The sequence below is a fragment of the Lontra canadensis genome, unplaced genomic scaffold, assembly GCF_010015895.1.
Source record: "Lontra canadensis isolate GAN:19392208 unplaced genomic scaffold, GSC_riverotter_1.0 scaffold1, whole genome shotgun sequence".
Classification (NCBI taxonomy): domain Eukaryota; kingdom Metazoa; phylum Chordata; class Mammalia; order Carnivora; family Mustelidae; genus Lontra; species Lontra canadensis.
In genome coordinates, this window is record NW_022630995.1 from 101,074,206 (window position 1) to 101,096,584 (window position 22,379).

Below are 22,379 nucleotides of genomic sequence, written 5' to 3' on the forward strand. Positions count from 1 at the left end.
CTGCCTCTCTGCCTACTTGTCATCTCTGTCAAATAAATAAATAAAATCTTAAAAAAAAAAAGAAAGAATAATAAGAAAAATAAAATCTCACAAGTGTTGGAGAAAATGTTCAGGAACCTTCCATAAAGAAGACCAAAAATACAAAGGGATATAAGATGGAAGGAAAATGTGAAAAAATTAGATTGGTCTAAAAGATCCAATATTGAAATAAGTGGAGTCCCAGAAAGTGGGAACAGACCACATATGGGGAGGAAATCATCAGAAAAATAACTCAGGAGCAGGACATAAGTTAGCATGTTGAAAAAACTCACTGAGTACTTAGCACAATGGACGAATTGGATTCACACCTGGGAATGGAGGGAACGTCTGACTACAGGAGACAAAGAGAAGACCCTATAATCCTTTAGAGAAACACATGAACAAATGGGCACAAACACATGGTGAAGAATGAGAGCAAGCTTCAGCTTTCTTATAGCAACATTGAAAGCTAGAACATGAGGAAAAATTGCCTTTAAATTCTGAAGATGAGAGATTTTTAATTTAGAATTCTATACGTGATCAAACTATAAATCACCCTGAAGGTAAACTAAAGAATTTTTGGATATAAAATTTCTTAAAACTTTACTTCCTGTCCATTCCCAGTGAATACAGGAAAGTACTGAAGGATGTACTAAAAACAGGAAAGAGGTACAGAAATGCTCCAGGATGACAAAATCTCCTTAAAGACAGCTGTGCCCAGTTACCCAGTCCAAACTCAACAGGTCAGAAAGGCTCTGGGAAAGACATTTTTAGGGAGAAGAAATTGAAAGCATCCATAATGCATCTAGCTGTCTCAGGAGATGACTGGTCCTGAGTGTGGCGTTAATGAGGAGAACAAAGAAAACTGGGAAAATGAAAATAAATTAAACAAACAGTAAATAAATAGGTAAAATAGTTCACGCCCATAAAAACAATTAATCAGTTTATTCCAAGGTTTAGTTCTGAAAAGAAATTTACTCAGATATACTAAATATAAGAAATCAAACACGGATTATTGCTCCAATCCAAATGTCACCACGTGGGTAAACTGAAGAGATGGAGAGTGTGTGTGTGTGTGTGTGTGTGTGTGTGTAGTGGAGATGGCATAGGGAGAGAGATAAATTCTTGTGTTCCATGCGGGAAGTCAAAATATAATACCTAAAAGGGGAAAGCCAAACATGTTTTTAGGGTCATGAAGATAAGTACCAAAATATTAACTAAAAGGTGTCAAAATGCTTATGTCCTTTAGAAGCAGGTAACAGAAGAGGGGACTGCTATTTTTCTTAATCCTGTGCAACTATTTTTTTCTAAAGATTTCGTTCTTTGAGAGACAGAGAACAAGTGGGGCAGGGAGCAGCAGAGCGAGAGGGAGAAGCAGAGTCTCCACTGAGCAGGGAGCTCAAAGCAAGCCTGGATCCCAAGACACTGAGCCAACTGAATCGCACAGGTGCCCCACGATTTGGCTTTTTAAACCATGGCACGTATAATTTTACAAAAACACAAAGATTTTAAAGAAGGAAACATGCAAAAATATTCAAGAAAATTCTGAACAGGAAAAATATTGAGCTGAGATTACAGTTGAACCTTGAACATGGATTTGAACTGCATGGCTACTCGTACATGGATGTTTTTTCAATAAATATGGCAGTGTACTGAGTATATTTCCTCTTCCTTATGATTTTGTTTTTTTGTTTGTTTTTAAAGATTTATTTATTTGAGAGAGAGAGAGAGAGAGAGAGAGAGAGCGAACATGTGCTCTGGGGGGGAAGGACAGAGGGAGAAAGAATCCTCAAGCAGACTCCACTCTGAGCTTAGAGCTTCACAAGGGGCTAGATCCCAAGACCCTGAAACCATGACCTGAGCCAGAATCAAGAGTCGGCCTCTTAGCCACCCAAGCTCCCCCCACTTATGATTTTCTTAGTAACACTTTCTTTTCTCTAACTTTATTGTAAGAACACAGTATGTAATACATATAACATACAATATGTGTGTTAATTTATTAATTATGTCCTCAGTAAGGCTTCTGGTCAACAGCAGGATATTAGTAAAGTTTGGGGGGAGTCAAAAGTTATACATGCCTTTTCAATTGCATGGGGATCAGCACCCCAACCCCATGTTGTTTTTAGGGTCAACTGTAGGTATATCTTATACTAAAATATAAAGCTGCAGAAATGAAAGCAGTTTTGTGTGGGTATATATATGGACAGAAGAGTAGCACAAAATAGAAAATCAAGAAATAAATACAAGTGTGTATGAAAATTAAGTAAATATCACATTCCTACTCTGTAAAAAAATGAATTGTTCAATATCAGGTGTTGTGATATTATCTAGTCATAGAGAAGAAAATAACAAAAATAAATTCTTTACATCAAAATAATTTCTGTATAGATCAAAGATCTAATTGTTAAAAATGAAACTATACAGGTTGAAAGAAACAGAAATTACACTTTAAAAAAACCCTGGAATTTTTAAGCAGGACACAAAATCTAAAAGCCATAGTAGGAAAAAGTGATAAATGTATTTTGAAATTCAAGCTCTGTAAGGGGTGCCTGGGTGGCCCAGTCGGTTAAGCGTCTGCCTCCCACTCAGGTCACGATCTGGGTGTGCAGGGATCGAAGCCCACATTGGGCTCCTTGCTCAGTGGGAAGCCTGCTTCTCCCTCTTCTCCTCCCCCTGGCTCAGGCATATGTCCTCTGTCTTTCTCAAATTAATAAAAAATAAAATCTTTAAAAAATTTTAGCTCTCTGATACTGTACAGATAAAAACAAAAGCAGCCATAAACTATGTTAAAAGTCAAATGACAAGTTGGAAGCATATAAGACAGAAAAAGTGTTAATATACTTGCTAATTAAAGAGGGAATATCAATCAATTAGAAAAAGATGAACATCTCAATTAAAGTAATCAATAAAAAAGGCAGTCCATTAGAGGGAAATGCAAATGGTTAACCATACATGAAAAATGCTCAAGATTATTATTAATGAAAATTAACACAATACAATAATATTTTAAGCCTTCTGCATTGCCACAGGTAGTAAAGATACACATATTAATTGTTTCTAGGGTTGGCAAATAGGAGATAAATGGACAAATCATATACAGGTAGTGGGACTAAATTAGTTTAACTTTGTTTAAATTTTCTGGCAGTAAGTATCAAAAGGCCTTTGATCTAGCAATTCCACTTTTAGAAACTCATTCTAAGAAAGTCAAATTATTGTACAAAGATCATTTATAAGAATAAACACATAACATCAATCTTTATAGGACAGAAAGACATCATTCAAATATCTATAAGGGTTTGGTAAACCAAATTATGGTATATACATCAGATAAAATATTATGCAGTCATAAAGCAATGTGGATTCGTTTACTGACATAGAAATGTGTCCATGATATACTGATGAATGAGGTAGTAACTTGACATACAGGAAATATATAGCAGTCCTGTGTTAGCCAATAAGCACACGTGTGCGCATGTGTGTGTGTGTGTGTGTGTAGAAAAAAATTGCAGTGAAGTGAGGGATTCATGAAATGTTACAATAGTTAACTCTGGAATGTGACTACCAATTGTCTTCACGGTCTTCATTTTGGTTTTCTATATTTCACAGTGTTTCTTTAATAATTTTAAAATTATAAAGCTTAAGAAGGCAGAAATAACATTTTGGGATCAATAAAATTCCTGACTCCAAAGGTAGGAGTATCTGGTCAAGACAGAGAATACATATAAAAATGTGTAAAAGCATAAAGATGAAACACAGCATCTCTGGAGAGAGTTAAATTTAGAATAGTTGAGTTTTTCTTGCTTTAGAACATGGGACTTGTATCAAATGCTTTTCGGGGGACTTTTTGGTGCAGGATTCTATGATTCTTGTCCCTTTAGTACTGTCTTTGATGTTTACATAAGATTATAATTCAAAATAAACATTTTAGAAGTTAGAAACATCTTTGTCTTTTTCTGTATTTTTTAAAAATGTAGATTGTAAAAATAAAATAATAATAATAATAATAAAAAGGAACCCACACCCAATTTTCCGTTCCCATAAGTAAGGAATTTTTTTTCAAGGCATTTAAAACGCCACATTTCCTAAATGCACTTCCGGCTGCACTATTCCTGGCCTTAGCTGCTAAGGAGCCAAACAATTACAAATCACTTGACACTGCGTTTTATCCTTTCATGTAGCAGCATGTGTGCCTCGTGACCAGAGCGAGAGAAGCTGGAAGGAAAATAACGCACGGCGAGTGTGGCTTTGATGTGCATCCAGCCCCACGCTGTGATCGTTCGTCCTCTTTCCAGTTCTTGATGTGTAGAATAGACTAAAGGGGGCATCCAAAGCCTGCTAACTTCCACGCAGCGGGATTGTCCTAAACCTAGTGCCATTTTTTAAGCAAGTATCTCGATACAATGTACTGTTTGTTGTAGGAACTGTGTATGCTAACTGTATTAAAAGAATCTCTCACTCTGCTCTAAATCTCTCTCTCTCTCTCTCTCTCTCTCTCTCTGGTCTTTTGGTTATAAAGACTTAAGCTTTAGGAAAAGAAGCCCGAGGAGAATTTGTAGCATAAGAAGTTCTTTGGTAATTCACATAGTTCTTCTGTGTGAATCTCCTGTCCTCGGCACAATGCCATGGGCACAGGCTTTTTAATGAGACAGCCATCTCCCCACCCCATCCAACCCTACCAGCTATCACAGAAGAGAAACCAGGAAGACCCCAGCGTGTGAAAGGACAAAGGTCCTCTTCCATTATGCAGGTTTTCAGATTCCGTGGTCTCAGAATCAGGAACTCATTAAACAAAACAATTTACATCTGTTCGCACTATAGGAGATTATATATATATATATATATATATATATATACACACACACACACACACATACTTTTTTTTTTTTTTCTTTTGAGAGAAAAGACTATAAAGTGAAAGAACTGGGTGCCTGTTTGGTGCCTGTGCCTCACTGGTATGTCAAAAACTAACTTCTCTAGCCTCTGTCTGATGGATGCCTGGTTCTGCACCTCACTTCTGGAATTCTGTCCTTCCTCATGGTTGCTATGCAACAAAGCATGAATGACAGGTATTTACAGCTTAAGTTAATATACTTTTTATTTTGTGGGTTTTTACTTTCCTCATGTACAGTTTTGGGAGTTTAGAATACAGAAGCACGCACACACATAAAGACATGTAAACAAGCAAACACACAGGCTGGGAACTCAGGTTGATTATTGTTTAGATTACTGCTGACCTTGCTAAACCAAATATGTGCATTTTTTCAAGTCTGATAAATTCGAGTTTATATTTAAGCCAATACCATCTTTTTAGTATTAGACTAGACATCCTTTCCCTTCTATAAAAATGGATGTCTTCCAAAGTGTATGTCTATGTGTGCTATTTTTACAATTTCTATATTGTCTTAGCAACAAGTTATTTTGTTTTAATATTTTATATATTTTAAACATATTATATATGAATGTTTGATTTTTTCTCTTTAAATCACGAGTCCAAATCAGAAAAAACTCAATATTTGTCATAATGCATGAAGAATCTTTTCTTTTGTACATTAATCTACAGAAATTTCAAAAACATTGTGGTATTAATCTGAGATTTTTTTTATTAAGTCTAATGTCATTCTTAAGAAGGTGTGTTTTTGGACACATTACGATTGCGAAGCATATGTATGTGGAGCAGTTCCTAAAGCGTTCCTGGCATCAGCAACTTGTGATTTAAATAACTTGTAACCCAGGATTCTTGTAAAACATTTTGTAAAATACATGAGATACTTTAATATGTACAGTCACCTCAGATAAATTAGAAATAATGTATTAAAAGCAATAAACATAATTGTAAAAAACAAAAAATTCTCAATTTTGAAAATACTGAACAGGTTTTTCCCCCAAAGACCTTTTTAAAAATTTTTTTTATTTAAATTCAATTTAACTAATATATGGTGTGTTACTAATTTCAGAGGTAGAGCTCAGTGATTCGTCAGCTGCATTTAACTCCCAGTGTTCATTAATTCAAGTGATTTCCTTAATGCCCTTCACCCAATTACCCATCCCCCACCCTCTCATTATCGTTACATTTGATTTCTATTATTAAAACAAAAATACTTACTCTTGCATGTATATTTTCCTGAAAGAAAGGAGGAGAGAAGCAATTAATGTAAATCTGCATATTTGAAGTAATATGCAAACATAAAACCTTCAAATTTTTACTACATAAAATAAAATGATAAGTTATTTTCCATGAATGTTTTATAGAATTGGTCTCATTATTTTATAATCATATCTCTAAAACTTTATCTGTAGCATGTTTACACCATCTTTGTTTCACACTCAATATACGTTTAAAAAAACTATGGATTCAGATTATAGAACTATTGATTTTGATTATGTGAAAATGGATTTAAACACCAGTTTTTGTTTACTTCATGAAAAAGAGAATCTGTTAAACATAGTACAAGACTGGGGAGGAGCAAGATGGCGGAGGAGTAGGAGACCTAAATATCATAGGGTCGCAGGAGTTCAGCTAGATAGTTATCAAGCCATTCTGAACAAACTCAACAGGAGTTTGAAGAGAAGAAGAGCAGCAATTCTAGGAAAAGAAAAGTGACCACTTTCTGGAAGGTAGGAAGTGTGGAGAAGTGTATCCCAGGTGACATACAGGAAGATAGACCATGGGGGGAGGGACTGGCTCCTGGCAAGTAGTTGAGCAGCCGAGCACAAAACTGGAACTTTTAGAAGTCTTCTCCACTGAGGGACATCACTCCAGAGGCTAAGTGGGGGTGGGGGGTGAAGCCCTCATGGGGACAGTGTGGTCTCAGGACCCACAGGGTCACAGAAAGACCAGGGGTGCTGAGTGTGGCAGAGCTCCCAGGTACTAGAGCAGGGAAGCCAGCTGCAAAGAGGGAGCTGAGGAGGGGCTCTCAGCTCAGAGTTACCTTAAACCATGATCTGAGGCACAGCAGGACCACTGCTCTTCAAGCAGGGTCCCCATAAATGGCAGATATGGGGAGACCCCCTCCTTCCTCCTCCAGGAGGAATGGTGGTGTAGGAGCACATTGCAGGAATCTGTCGGGTTTGGAGACTGCAAATGGGTTCATGTGCCAGAGATAGAAATGCTCGGTCACAAGCCAGGTGAGCACAGAGTATGGCTGGAGACCAGGGAAATGGGAGGGATTGACCTCTTTTCTCTGATGGCACACTGAGAAGTGGGGACCTGACTTCTCATCTCCTCCAGGGCCAGAGATTGGGAAGCCCCAGTTTTCATTCCCATCCTCCACACCTGTAGGGAAAGCATTCAGGGAACAAAAGCTCTCAAGAACAAACCAGCAAAACGGAGCAGATTACTTAGCCTGGCCCCTGGCAAGGGCAGTGCAATTCCACCTCAGGCAAAGACATCTGTGAATCACTGCCATGGGCCCCTCCCACAGAAGATCAACAAGAACATTCAGCCAAGACCAAGTTCACCAATGAGCACTGCAAAACTTCAGAACTACAGGAATATAGCACATAGAATTCATGACATTTTTCCCAGGACTCTTTAGTCTTTCAAAGTTAAGTTGTTTAAATTTTATTTTTTTCTTATTTTATTTTTAAAATTTCTCTTCTTTCCTATTTTAATGTTTTTAAACTATTTTATCTCATCAATAACTTTTTAAAAGTCTTTTAAAACTTTCATTGTTACATTCATATTCTTTCCCTTCATTGTATTTAACCTTATTTTTTGTATACACATAGGTTTTTGTTTTTTCTTTAAATTTTTGGGATACAGTTTCTTCTAACAGATCAAAATATACTCTAAATCTAGCACAGGCTTTGTTCTAGTCTCCAGCCTGATCACATTCCTTCCTCTTTCTTTTTTTCAACCAACTTATTAATTCCTTTTTAGAATCTTTTAATTTTCATCTTTCCAGTCATATTCTATCCTTCCACTGTGTTTACTCTTATTTTTGTATATACATGAGTTTTTCTTTCTTTAAAATTCTGGGAGACAGTTTCTTCTAACAGACCAAAATATACCAAAAATCAAGTGTGTAAATAAATTTTAGACCCAAAGACACCTCCAGAGTTAAAGTGAGGGGGTAGAAAACAGTTTACCATGCTAATGGACATCAAAAGAAAGCTGGGGTGGCAATCCTTATATTAGATCAATTAGATTTGAAGCCAAAGACTATAATAAGAGATGAGGAAGGACATTATATCATACTTAAAGGGTCTGTCCAACAAGAAGTTCTAACTATTTTAAATATCTATGCCCCTAACATGGGAGCAGCCAATTATATAAACCAATTAATAACAAAATCAAAGAAACACTTCAACAATAATACAATAATAGGAGGGAAGTTTAACACCCCCTTCACTGAAATGGACAGATCATCCAAGCAAAAGATCAGCAAGGAAATAAAAGCCTTAAATGACACACTGGACCAGATGGACATCACAGATATATTCAGAACATTCCATCCCAAAGCAACAGAATACACATTCTTCTCTAGTGCACATGGAACATTCTCCAGAATAGATCACATCCTGGGTCACAAATCAGGTCTTGGACTGTATCAAAAGATTAGGATCATTCCCTGTATATTTTCAGACCACAATGTTTTGAAACTATAAATCAACCTCAGGAGGAAAGTTGGAAAGAACTTAAAAACATGGAGGCTAAAGAGCATCCTAATAAAGAAAGAATGGGTCAACCAGGAAATTAAAGAAGAATTGAAAAAATTCCTGGAAACAAATGAAAATGTAAACACAACTGTTCAAAATCTGTGGGACACAGCAAAGACAGTCCTGAAAGGAAAGTATATAGCCATACAAACCTTTCTCAAGAAACAAGAAAGGTCTCAAGTACACAACCTAACTCTACACTCAAAGGAGGTAGAGAAAGAACAGCAAAGAAAGCCTAAACCCAGCAAGAGAAAAAGAATAAAGATCAGAGCAGAAATCAATGAAACAGAAACCAAAAGAAGAGTAGAACAGATCAACAAAACTAGGAGCTGGTTCCTTGAAAGAATTAATAAGAATGATAAATCCTTGACCAGACTTATCGAAAAGAAAAGAGAAAGGACCCAAATTAATTAAATCATGAGTGAAAGAGGAAAGATCATAACCAACACCAAAGAAATATAAACAATTATAAGAACATATTATGAGCAACTATAAACCAGCAAATTTGACAATCTGGAAGAAATGGATGCATTCCTAGATATATATAAACTACCAAAACTGAACCAGGAAGAAATAGAAAACCTGAACAGATCCATAACCAGTAAGGAGATTGAAGCAGTCATCAAAAATTTCCCAACAAACAAGAGCCCAGGGCCAGACAGCTTCCCAGGGGAATTCTACCAAACATTTAAAGAAAAATTAATACCTATTCTCCTGAAACTGTTTCAAAAAATAGAAATGGAAGGAAAACATCCAAACTCACTTTATGAAGCCAGCATTACCTTGATCCGAAAACATACAAAAACCCCAACAAAAAGGAGAATTACAGACCAATATCCTTGATGAACATGGTTGCAAAAATTCTCACCAAAATACTAGCCAATAGAATCCAACAGTACATTAGAAGGATTATTCACCACAACCAAGTGGGATTTATTCCTGGGCTACAAGGTGGATTCAACATCTGCAAATCAATCAATGTGATACAATATATTAATAAAAGAAAGAACAAGAACCATACAATACTCTCAATAGATGCTAAAAAAACATTTGACAAAGTACAGCATCCTTTCTTGATCAAAACTCTTCACAGTGTAGGGATAGAGGGTACATTCCTCAATATCGTCAAAGCCATCTATGAAAAACCCACAGCGAATATCATTCTCAATGGGGAAAAACTGAGAGCTTTCCCCCTAAGGTCAGGAACATGGCAAGGATGTCCGCTATCACCACTGTTATTCAACATAGTACTAGAAGTCCTAGCCTTGGCAATCAGACAACAAAAAAAATTTAAGGCACCTGAATCGCTGAAGAAGTCAAACTCTCACTCTTTGCAGATGATATGATACTTTATGTGGAAAACCCAAAAGACTCCACTCTAAAACTGCTAAAACTTGTATGGGAATTCAGTAAAGTGTCAGGATATAAAAATCAATGCACATAAATCAGTTGCATTTCTATACACCAAGAGCAAGACAGAAGAAAGAGAAATTCAGGAGTCAATTCCATTTACAATGCACCCAATCCATAAGATTCCTAAGAATAAACCTATCCAAAGATGCAAAGAATCTACTCAGAAAACTATAGGGTACTCATGAATGAAATGGAGGAAGACACAAAGAAATGGAAAAGCATTCCATGCTCATGGCTTGGAAGAACAAATATTGTGAAAATGTCTATGCTACCTAAAGCAATCTACACATTTAATGCAACCCCTATCAAAACACCATCATTTTTTTCCAAAGAAATGGAAAAATAATCCTAAAATTTATATGGAACCAGAAAAGACCTTGAATAGCCAGAAGAATGTTGAAAAAGAAAACCAATGTTGGTGGCATCACAATTCCAGACTTCAAGGTCTATTATAAAGCTGTAATCAAAGTAAATTGGGGGGAAATCAGAGGGGGAGACAAACCATGGGAGACTATGGACTCTGAGAAACAAACTGAGGGTTTTGGAGGGGAAGTGGGTGGGTGGATGGGTGAGCCTTGTGGTGGGTATTAAGGAGGGCACGTATTGCATGGAGCACTGGGTGTGGTGCATAAACAATGAATCTTGGAACACTGAAGAAATAAAATTAAATTAAAAAAAAAGAAAACAAAGCTGTAATCATCAAGACAGTATGGTACAGGTACAAAAACAGACACATAGATCAATGGAACAGAATAGAGAGCCCAGAAATGGACCCTCAACTCTATGGTCAACTAATCTTTGACAAAGCAGGAAAGAATGTCCAATGGAAAAAAGACAGTCTCTTCAACAAATGGTGTTGGGAAAATTGGACAGTCACATGCAGAAGGATGAAATTGAAGTATTTCATTATACCACACACAAAAATAGACTCCAAATGGATGAACGACCTCAATGTGAGACAGGAATCCATCAAAATCCTTGAGGAGAACACAAGCAGCAACCTCTTTGACCTCAGCTGCAGCAACTTCTTCCTAGGAACATCACCAAAGGCAAGGGAACCAAGGGTAAAAATGAACTATTGGGACTTCATCAAGATCAAAAGCTTTTTCACAGCAAAGAGTCAACAAAACCAAAAGACAACTGACAGATTGGGAGAAGATATTTGCAAATGACATATCAGATAAAGGGCTAGTATCCAAAATCTATAAAGAACTTATCAAACTCAACACCGAAAGAACAAAAAATCCAATCAAGAAGTGGGCAGAAGACACAAACAGACATTTCTGCAAAGACATCCAGATGGCCAACAGATACATGAAAAAGTGCTTAGTATCACTTGGCATCAGGGAAATACAAATCAAAACCATAATGAGATACCACCTCATAGCAGTCAAAATGGCTAAAATTAACAAGTCAGGAATGACAGATGTTGGCAAGGATGTGGGGAAAGGGAAACACTTCTACACTGTTGGTGGGAATGCAAGCTGGTGCAGCCACTCTGGAAAACAGCATGGAGTTTCCTCAAAAGTTGAAAATAGAGCTACCCTAAATCCAGCAATTGCACTACTGGGTATTTACCCTAAAGATACAAATGTAGTGATCTGAAGGGGCATATACACCTGAATGTTTATAGCAGGAATTCCACAATAGCCAAAGTATGGAAAGAACCTAGATGTCCATCAACAGATAAAAAAGATGTAGTGTGTGTATATATATATATGTATAATATATATATGTATGTGTACATGTATGTGTGTATAGAATGGAATACTATGCAGCCACAAAAACCGAAATCTTGCCATTTGCAACGATATGGATGCAACTACATGATGTGGATGGAACTAGAGGCTATTATGCTAAATGAATAAGTCAATCAGAGAAAGACAAATATCATATGATCTCTCTGATATGAGGAATTTGAGAGACAAGGTGGGGTTCGTGGAGGGTAGGGAGGGAAAAAAATGAAACAAGATGGGACCAGGGAGAGAGACAAACCATAAGCGACCCTTAATCTCAGGAAACAAACTGAGGGTCCCCGGGGGGTGGGGGGAGGGGGAATGGGGTGGTTGGGTTATGGACATTGGGGAGGGTATGTGCTATGGTGAGTACTGTGAATCGTGTAAGACTGATGATTCACAGACCTGTATAACTGAAGCAAATAAAGAATATATGTTAATAAAAAATAATTAATGAATTAATTAAAAATAAATTTAAAAAAAGAAAGAAAAACATAGTACAAGACTACAAGGTAAAGTATAAATCAGTCGCAGGAAATGGCCATCAAGTGCTACGGAATATTTCTGTACACAGTGTTAATGCAGGTTATAAACAATTCACCAGTTCAATGAGATTATTCCCACAAAAGCTTTCCTAACCATGGCTGGGTTTCTTGGCTTCCATCTTACTCAAGTACAATGAATGTCCTTCCAAGGCAACGTGATCTATCTCTTCTTTGATTTCTTCTCTACTTCATTCCCCATTGTTCACAAACTCCCCCAAACTACGGCAACCATGTAGGCCTCCTTGCTCTTATAAAAGTCTGAAGGCAGGCTCCTGCCTTTCAGGTCTTGGCACTTGTTCCTCTGTCTGGTTGCTCTTCTCTTGGGTATCAATATGGTGCATTCCTTACCTCCTTCAGGTCTTTGCTCAAAGGTTTCTTCCCAATAAAACCTTCCTGGACCAATTTTTTAAAAAATTGTGCCTTGCCTCCTACACTACTTTTTATCCTTATTCCCTGCTTAATTTCTCTCTATAACACTGTCACTTTTTACATACTATATACTTATTTCATTTATTATCTATCACTCTGCTCCCCATCTGAATGAGGGCAAGGATATATGCTTGCTCTGATCTCTGCTGTTGCCTCGGTACCTGAAAAATGACTGGCATGTGGTAAGAGTATTTGCATTTGGCCAAACTTATTAGTCCAATTAAGCAATTAAGAGTAAAAAAAGTTGGAATTATTCAAGTTAAATTTTAGGCATAAAGGAGATAGGAGTTTTTCTCTAAAAGCTTCATATGGGGGCATCTGGGTGGCTCAGTTGACTAAGCATGTCCCATATGCTCAGGTCATGATCCCAGGGTCCTGGGATCGAGCCCCACTTCAGGCTCTCTGTTCAGTGGGGAGTCGTCTTCTCCCTCTGCCCTTCCCTCCATTCTCTCTTCTGCTCTCTATCTCTCAAAAACATAAAATAAAATAAAAATAAATAAAATAAAATAAGATAAATGCTTCATATGGCTATAAAGAGATGAAGTTATAATGTGTATTAATAACTTGATTACTTTGACTTCTGGTTCCTAGTCTTTTAGAATACAATGAATATTTTCAATATAAAAATATTATCATCCTATCTCATAATAGTAGATGGTGTTTTCATTTTCAATGATTGAGAAGAAAATCCATGATAAATACCTATGTTGAATTCCATAAATTTTAATGGACTTAAAAAGTTTGAGGGACGCCTGGGTGGCTCAGTGGGTTAAGCCGCTGCCTTCGGCTCAGGTCATGATCCCAGGGTCCTAGGATCGAGTCCCGCATCGGGCTCCTTCTCCAGCAGGGAGCCTGCGTCTCTCACTGCCTCTGCCTGCCCCTCTGGCTGCTTGTGCTCTCTCTCTCTGACAAATAAATAAATAAAATCTTTAAAAAAAAAAAAGTTTGAAAAAATCCCAGTGCTCTATATATGTAGAAAACAATAGTATATATGTATGGAAAACAAGTACTCCTTCACTCTTCAGATATCTTATGTGAATGGATTCCTAGATACCTCAAAATAATTAGGTTCTGCTGACTCTAAGACCTCCTTGTTGGAATCAAGCAAAGAATTCTAATTTTTTAAAAATCAGTGACTATTATCATTTCAGGCAATTATTCCCGGCTGTTGGAAGTACACTTCTATGAAAAGGATTGTGCCACCACTATCCCCGAACCAGTATTTCCTTCCACTCATAACATTTAAGCTCACATTTTTGCCTCAATTTCTGTCTCCCACTGAGGAATTTCATTTTCCCAGTATGCTCTATAGATCATAGATCAGAAAATTGTGAGAGAAGTTGAAAACAAATATAAATGCATTTTTCTATGGAAGCAAACAAGTAAACAGCGTGATCATTTTGCAGCCAAAACACAAAATTTGAAGTTGAAAGAAAAGATTGTTCTTTTAACTCCTAAAGAAGACATAGACTTTTTTTCTCTATTTATTTATTTTAACCAAATAAAACAAATACTGTGACATAAATTAGCATAGTGTTTAATGTTAGTATAGCATTTTACAAAAAGGAACCTCAGAGGTTTTCCAACAGGGAAAGCCTGTTGGAGTAATGGCATAGTACTATTACATTATAATCTCTCCTATTTGCTCATCATTTTTTTAAAGTATCACTTTTAGGCTGAAACTTTCCAGAAGTGAGCCCCAGCCAAGGACAATTCAGGAAGAAGAAAGTTAAATTGTGTCCATTTACTCTTTTATGGGGAAAGCAACCATATAACCACAACCACACCTCTTACCTTCATGGGCTCATTATAATTTGACTTATAAGAAACACCTTTCTATGTGGCTATTTCTTAATGATTATAGTTTTGTTCAAATATGGTGCCACATAACAAGGAATTGAAAAAAATTCCAGAAATGATTTTAATTTTTATTTGGAACATTCCATTAGAATAACATCAAGAAATATAAAAAGTGAACAAATTGAACTCTATTCCTTTAGGTTCTGTGTTGTGTGAGCTTTCACCTTCCTTCTGAATAGAGAAGTTATAGTAGTCAAAGGAACAAACAGCCAAAGCACCCAGATGACTAGAAGTTAGTTTTCCTCCTGGGGATGGTGGCTTTGGTTAGGAAGAAGAAAAATGTATATAAATTTATAACAATGAAACATAAAGCTAGAAATGTGTCTTCCAACTACAAAAAAAAAAAAGAAACAAACAAACAAACAAACACAACAAACAAACAAAACAAAACTTGGAAAAGCCAAGTTCTTTAATTATTACAAAATAAACAGATCTCTAGGGTCTCTGAAAGACAGCGGGGATTTGGTGGTATTTATACCTAGAAAAACAGAAAACGGAGGTAGCAGACAAGCTATTCTAATTATAGTTATACTTGCATTTATAGCTATTCTATTTTTCATTTTCCTAACAGATCAGAAGCCTTAAATAACCCCAAAGAGGCTAAGTAGCTAGAGCTTTAGTAAATGACTTCCATAAATTTAGAGACTATATTAATAGCATTTTCATTCAATCTTAGGGGTCACTAATGAGAATCTGTAAATGCTCTTTGTTGAATAAACAAAAACTTGCAGATTTCCAGTTTGCAGGCTACAGATGCAGATGTGATATTGTGCTTCCAGAGAGTTTTAGTCTTTTCTTTCTTAGTTTCCAAACCCTGAAACTACTGCTTAGATCTATCTACAGGCATGAAGAAGGTCTACTTGCTTCAGGGAAAGCTGCCAGTAAGTCCTGATTTCTTTTTCTGAAGTGGTTCTTTACCTAAGTATGTATCCAAATCACCTGAGGGTGTTTGTTAGTATGTAGCTAATATGTAGCTTCTTGGACTGGATCCTAGCAGTCCTTTTCTCCCCCTTTTTTTCATTTTTCCTTTTTTGCCGGGAGCGGGGAGTGTCTGGAGCAGAGCATAGGAATCTGCACTTTTAATACACATCCCTATGGATCTGACACAGGGGAAATCATACACCAAGAAACGCTGTCCTAATGTTTCAAAGGGATTCAAAATTATTTTCTAGATACAAATATTATTTTTTCTTTTGAAAGATAATGGGCTTCAAAGAATAGCCAAAGGTTATGAACTCAAGTCTGTTACAGAACCAGGAAATCTCTCTTCCCTCCTTTCGGAAATTAGTCTTGAACTTCACCATGACAGCTTCTGGTGTGTTATTTAAATTAATCCTGGAATTGTTATTAAACTTTCCAGATGGTTCTGTTTATCTACCCAAGTAGAAGGTGTGTTCCTAGGAGGCGAAAACTATGCATACATATATAAATATATTTTCTAAACATTATCTAGCACTCCTAATAAATATTTATTAGGCCCTCAATAAACATTTTAATTTTAATTCAAATGCAACCTAAGTCGCTTTAAAAATCTGCTTTAACTTCTGAGACCTGAAGCCACCTCTCTCATGAATACTGCTTCAAACCCTGTTGTTTCATTATCCCCTTGCACAGTAGAAAATGGAGGCCACACCTAATATTCATTAGAAATTGGCAACTGTGCACTTAGGCTCCGTTATTTAGCCACAAGGAAAAGGTAGAGCCACAGTAATAGCTTTGACTGATTACTTGGCAAAGGAAGCCAAGCCCTTGGGGTGTTCCAGACTCTCTTTGGCCTATAAACCTGTTTAAAAACCTGTTTCTCAGAATTTAAGGCTTAGCTCAATTGGGGTCAGTATTATAGTAATGTCAATAATTCTGCTCTCAGCTTTCAGGCAGACCAGTACAATTCATCATCAACTTCATTTTCATGGAAAGGCAACTTTTGGGAAAATAGCTCTAACTTAAGCTATTTTATTTTGATTTTTCTTTCCCTTAAGAAATAGTTGTGCAAATATTACTTAGCTTGGATTTCGTGCTCTCTAAACCTTAGCACCTTCCAGTGCTTGAAATTATTCCCTAAAATTGGAATAGTGCTGAATACACAAGATTTGGGACATCCACCAAGGCAATAACTCAAGGCTTTCAGAAAAAGATCAAATAAGTCATTGGGTCTGAAAGTCATTTTCAGTAACTAAGACATCATGGTGTTTCAGAATCACCTCTGCCTTTAGCTGTTTTTAGGGGGGTTGGTACTAGGCAACACTGCCAAGAGGAATACTCTGGCAGGGTCTATTTCTTTCTCTTAGAAGTCAAAAGCCTTAATAAAAATAAAGCAGTGTTCACTCCCACTGAACAGACAGCTCCATTTTTGGTCAACTGGTTAGGAGAATGTGCCAAAGTAAATTAATTACATCTGCTCCTGGTAGGGAACTCCATTCCCGAGGTTGTAGTTGGAGTGATGGCCAAAGGTGCTACTTGTGCACTTGTTGTGAGGTTTCTCTCTTTTAATTCTAGAAATTGAAGAAGGAGAATGGCTCAGGATAGACATTTCTTGGATCAGATCTTGCCACTAGACTAAGGTAGGAAACATTCATCCATACCCAGGATAACATCATTTTTTCTCCATAGGAAAATAATTATCTGTATATTTAGTTGTTGCTCCTAATACAGGAATTTATTAAGGTGGATACAGCTTTAAACTTTAAAGTTTCTCTGAACTGATTTCTAACACTGAACTAAGCTGCTAATAGTGGAGAAAAAATGAGCTGGAGCTACTTGTCACCTACCATCTTTAAGAGTTACCTGGGCATGTTAAGTTCCTTGTGGGCAGTATCTAATTCTTATTTATTTTTGTGTGTGTAGTGCCCAGGATGATGCTTGGTGTAGCTGAGGCACTAAATAGATGCTTGTGATTTCATGACTTAAATATTTCCATGATACCAAAAATGGGTAAGGAACTGCAACAACTTAATGACCAATAGAAAGTGATAAAGTTAATTTTTAAAAATTCTATGGGCCCTGTTTAAATCCACTTTCAGTCTCGATGCTAGCTTGGAAAGACATTTTCCAGAGTCCAGGAGTCCCCGTGTCTGTGGGGGTTTTAGTTACCGCAGTTAGCCGTGATGCAGGAACAGATGGCCCTCCTTCTGAATTGTCAGCATGTATAGGAAAAAGCTTCATATATACAGGGTTTGGTAGTCTCCAAGTTCCAGACATCCTCTGGCAGGTTTTGGTACATATCTCCTGTGGCTAAGGTGGGGGGAGGGGGAGATACTGCAGTCTCACTTAGTCTCCTGATTTCACTTTAATTCAGCTACCACTCTCTTGGGCCACATTAGGACCCCAATTTTTGTCTCTAGACAATAGAGTCTATAAGGCGGGAATGTGCTAGACACTCAGACTGGTTGGCATGTTTTGATTTAGATATCACAGCTCTCTCTGGTTTAATCTTTGACGATGAATAATCCTTAGAAATGAAAGACTATAGTGGAACCACTAGGTAAGAAATGAAGTAGGGCAGAAATTTTGGCTTTAAGCTGCATGTGGTAGAACACGATATAAACAGTAAGATGCCAATTTCTTTTAAAAGAATCAACCCAAACCCATGTCCAAATTAATGCAGATAAATAAAATCAGAAAAAAAATGCCGGCTGTGGTTATTAATACATGGCCAAGCAAAGAGTTAATACATGGAGTAGCAAGGGTTTTTTATCTTATTTGTGCTTCCTTATATTTTTCAGATTTTTACAGTGAATAGTTTCTTCCAGATTAAAAAAAGATATATATTATGTAGCACCAAGACTTTAGGGATGAGGAAGGAAGTCATGATTAATTCTTCTGAAATTAACTAACAGGGTCTGACCTGTCCTCACCAATCTCCCCTCTTTCCCCACAGTGAATCTAGGGGAAGGGGAGAGCCATGCAGAGAGCCATGGGACCTTCACTAACTTTATTTTTCTACATGTTCCAATGCTGTCTCATGTGGGGGCAGGCAGGTAACAACAGCTTTAAGAAGGGCTTTTTCTTCCACATTTCATTTTTTGATATTGCATTTTTCTCTCTCTACAGAGCCCCGAATCATCCCTGATGTTATTTTTAGTCATGCTCAGAGGGGGGCAGGAAAAAGTCAATCAGGGTTTCTGGCATGTCAGCTTTTCATAAAGGGAACACAAAGTAGAGCTCCCAGCAAGCTTCATCAAATGTAGGATTTATGTGGGAACTTTCATCTACATCCAGTTAAAATGTTCCCTGCTAGGCATGGAAATCATCGTTTGAAAAAGCCTTACTTTAAGGACTGGATACAGTGGCTCAAATGTTGCTTCAGCTCTTCTTCCTTTTCATAGGATTCCAGTATGCTGTGTGCCTCATCATGGTGGTAGCAATAGATTTTATAAATCTCTTCCAGTGGTCCTTTAATCTGCAAGAATACTTCTCCTGAAAAATGCAAGACAAAGGCAAAATGACATCAAGTCAGACCAAATGGACACTCTACATATTTATTCTTGGGCAATGTGATCAGTATTAGCAAGTTGGATACGTTCCATTTTATCCCCAGGTTTCTCAGAAGGGGTAGACAACATCCCTTCCCTTCCCTTCCCTTCCCTTCCCTTCCCTTCCCTTCTCTCTCTTCCCCTCCCATTCCCTCCCCTCCCCTCCAGTCTCCTCTGTTCCTTTCTCCTTCCCTTTTCTTTCTCTTTCCCTTTCCTTCCCCCCTTCCTTCCCTCCTTCCTTCCTTCTTTCTGTCTTTCTCCCTCATTCTTCCCTTCCTTCCTTTCTTTTGTAAAATGAAGGATAAAGAACTTAATGGAGAAAGGCAGCAAAAGAAAGCTGTTTTTCTCAGAGGTGATTTATGCACCTGGCTGGTATGCAGGGTCCTGGTTAAAAGCAATACCTTAGAATCAGCCTGTATGGGTTTGGATCAGGCTGTGCTATAGACTTGGACAGGTTATGATTTGGACAGGTTATTTTTACTCTCTGAATCTGTTTCCTCACCTATAACAGGGGACAATAATAGATTCAATTTCAGGGGGTCATTACAAAAATGAAAGGAGTAGTGTGTGTATAGTACATATACAGTAAATGCTCAAAATGGAGCAGTTATCATTAATTTGTTAGAGGTATGGAAAGTGAAATCTCAGGGTCTAGGTAAATTATTTTTTGCTATTTATTGCACAAACGTTTTCTGAGATTCTCTGAAAGGCAAGCAATGGAGTTTAGGGAAATAAAATATTTCCTTATATGTTATAATAGAAAGAATTGGCCATTATTTCTGTTAAAACTCAGTTGGATAGGGCCCCTGGATGGTGCACTTGGTTAGGTGTCTGACTCTTGGTTTCAGTGCAGATCGTGATCTCAGGGTCGTGGGATTGAGCCCTGTGTGGGACTCTGTGCTCGGTGCTGAGTCTGCTTGAGATACTCTCTCCCTCTCCCTCTGCCCCTTTCTTCCCCCCACTCTCTCTGTCTCTCTCTCTCTCTAAAATAAATAAATTGATCTTAAAAAAAAAAAAACACCTCAGTTGGATAATACTATAAACCAGAGTTATGACTGTATCTTCTTAAAGCAACTTGGGCTAATTGTATCCAGGCATTTAAGGAATCCTTCTTGATATTATAATAAAATTGCATCTGTAACTAATAACTCAAGGAGATATTGAACAATAGCTGGATTTAATCACCCACTCCATCACTCAAAAATGTATATTAAGCATCCACTACACACCCCAGGACTATGCTAAGATGATTTGGGAGACAGAGAAAAAATACGTGATGGGGTCTGCTCTCAAAGACACTGCATATTTGGAATTGACAATGATTTTGGACTGAACTGATTGGGAGTTACACGGACATACCAACCTGCACCTATTATAGTAACAACAGTCTGTCATTCTTCCTACAGAAATAGAATGTCCTTTGTACTTTCAGTGTGCTTTACCCACATTAACCACTTAATTCCCTACACATATGAGGAGATAAGAGGTTATTTATCCCTATTAAATAAGGAAGGACAAATCTGAATTTGAAACAAATAAATGATTTTTCCCATAGTTCTGTCCAGTGGAGGCTAAACCAGGATTAGAGGCTGTATTCCCCTCAATTTTACTTAGGTATTGTTAGCTCTCCACACGTCAGAGCTTTGCTGGACAGACACGTACAAACTGAAGCAGAATTAGAAATCACTGTCATCTAGGATTTGGGGGCAACTGAGTAGATTCTCATCACTCCTGAGGATGAATTTGAGAATTAAATGGAATGTAGATGTAAGATACTTGTAACAAACTATCTGCTCAATAATCATCACTCGTCTCTTAACGCTACCCTTCCCTCTCTACAATTAAAACACTAGTACTTCTAAAGTATCACTTTCTGTTCTAATCTATATCCAACCTGTAAGAGACTTTTCTTCCCTTCCCATTATATGGGATATTCCTGTGATTCTAGTAGACTACATGTGTGTGTGTATGTGTGCATGTGTGTGTGTGTTGTTTGTTTTTTAATAGTGCTTTTCTTTGAACTTGTAAGGAAACAGTGTCTGTGAGCATCTTTGGAACTGAAGGGATGAGGGATTTTTGTTTTGTCCCTGGGATTTTAGTGAACTGATCTTTCTACCAGTGTAATTCTTGCAGATCTGGTCTTCAAGACAGGAACACAAATAATAAGGAACAGAGAAGTTACAAGAAGAGGAAATAAAATAAGATGGTAACTAAATTTAAAGATGGCAGGAGATGAGGCAAGCCTCCTAGGAACAGAGCCAGGGGGCAAATGAGAGTGAGGGCTAGGGGAGGCTATCACCACTGGAAGTGGGAGCAAGTGGCAGGTCTAGAGGAAGCTCAGCAGCAAGTTAAGAAGAGAGATCTGGAGACAAACAGCCCAACCCAGGATGGGATTGTAAATATATGTGTTTCACTACAAAGCAGTTTAGAGTGGAGACAAAGAAAGGAAGAGGTAAGGATGACCTCATAAATCTGCAGTCGGATCAAGTCAGAAAGTCAAAAAACAAGGGACAAAGACATTTTGAAACCATTAATTGTAAATTCACACACACACACACACACACACACACACACACACACATTTTAACAGAAATGGTATAGTTTGGAAGAATTTATAGTTCTCTCCTTAACAACAGAGTCAAAATTTTTACTCTTTTCCAAGTAAAAGTCTGCTGGGGCTCTAATAACAATTACTGAAGTTAAAAGATATTTAAGCACTCTAATTGAAAGTCATTTATTCACCCAAAGGCCAAGTACAACACTGGCAGGCAGAATATTTGATTCCCCTTCCAGCCCTGCCAATGTATTCTGCTTCATAATAATGCAGATAAAGTGATGTATCTCGCAGCAAAAAAGTGATTCTGTTTCCACGGTAACATAACTCTGGGCTGCGTTTCCTTAGTGGTGAAGGACAACTGCTCTGTCTAATGGATGTGGGTTTGAAGGGATGATTAGGAATGAAGGAAGGACTGAGCCAAGACCAGTGAAGGTAATTTCACTTTTGACTGCCTGTCACAAAAGCACCAGAACACTGTAAAATAAATATAACTATCGTGTGCTTTAAAAAAAAAAAAAATTCTACAATTCAAGACTTTCTGCATTGGCTTTCCCCCAAAATAATCACCATGTAGAGGACGGGAAAAATGTCCTTTTTCCCTCTTAGTTATCTCCTCGACAAACTCCCCAAAATATTGAACATGTTTTTATGTCCTGGTATCGTTACTCAGGGGTTGCAAATTGTTCCTTCT

General features: G+C 37.4%; 1 protein-coding gene across 1 annotated transcript in view; it reads right to left on the minus strand.

Moving 5' to 3' along the window:
- Window positions 1–22,379, minus strand: part of ARHGEF38 (Rho guanine nucleotide exchange factor 38) — a 138,315-nt gene that overhangs the window by 33,988 nt on the left and 81,948 nt on the right. Inside the window, exons 4-5 of the mRNA XM_032860508.1 lie at window positions 18,928–19,075; window positions 6,122–6,139 (exon numbers count right to left, since the gene is read on the minus strand). Of these exons, the coding sequence (XP_032716399.1) occupies window positions 6,122–6,139; window positions 18,928–19,075 (166 nt within the window). The remainder of the gene's footprint in view (window positions 1–6,121; window positions 6,140–18,927; window positions 19,076–22,379) is intronic.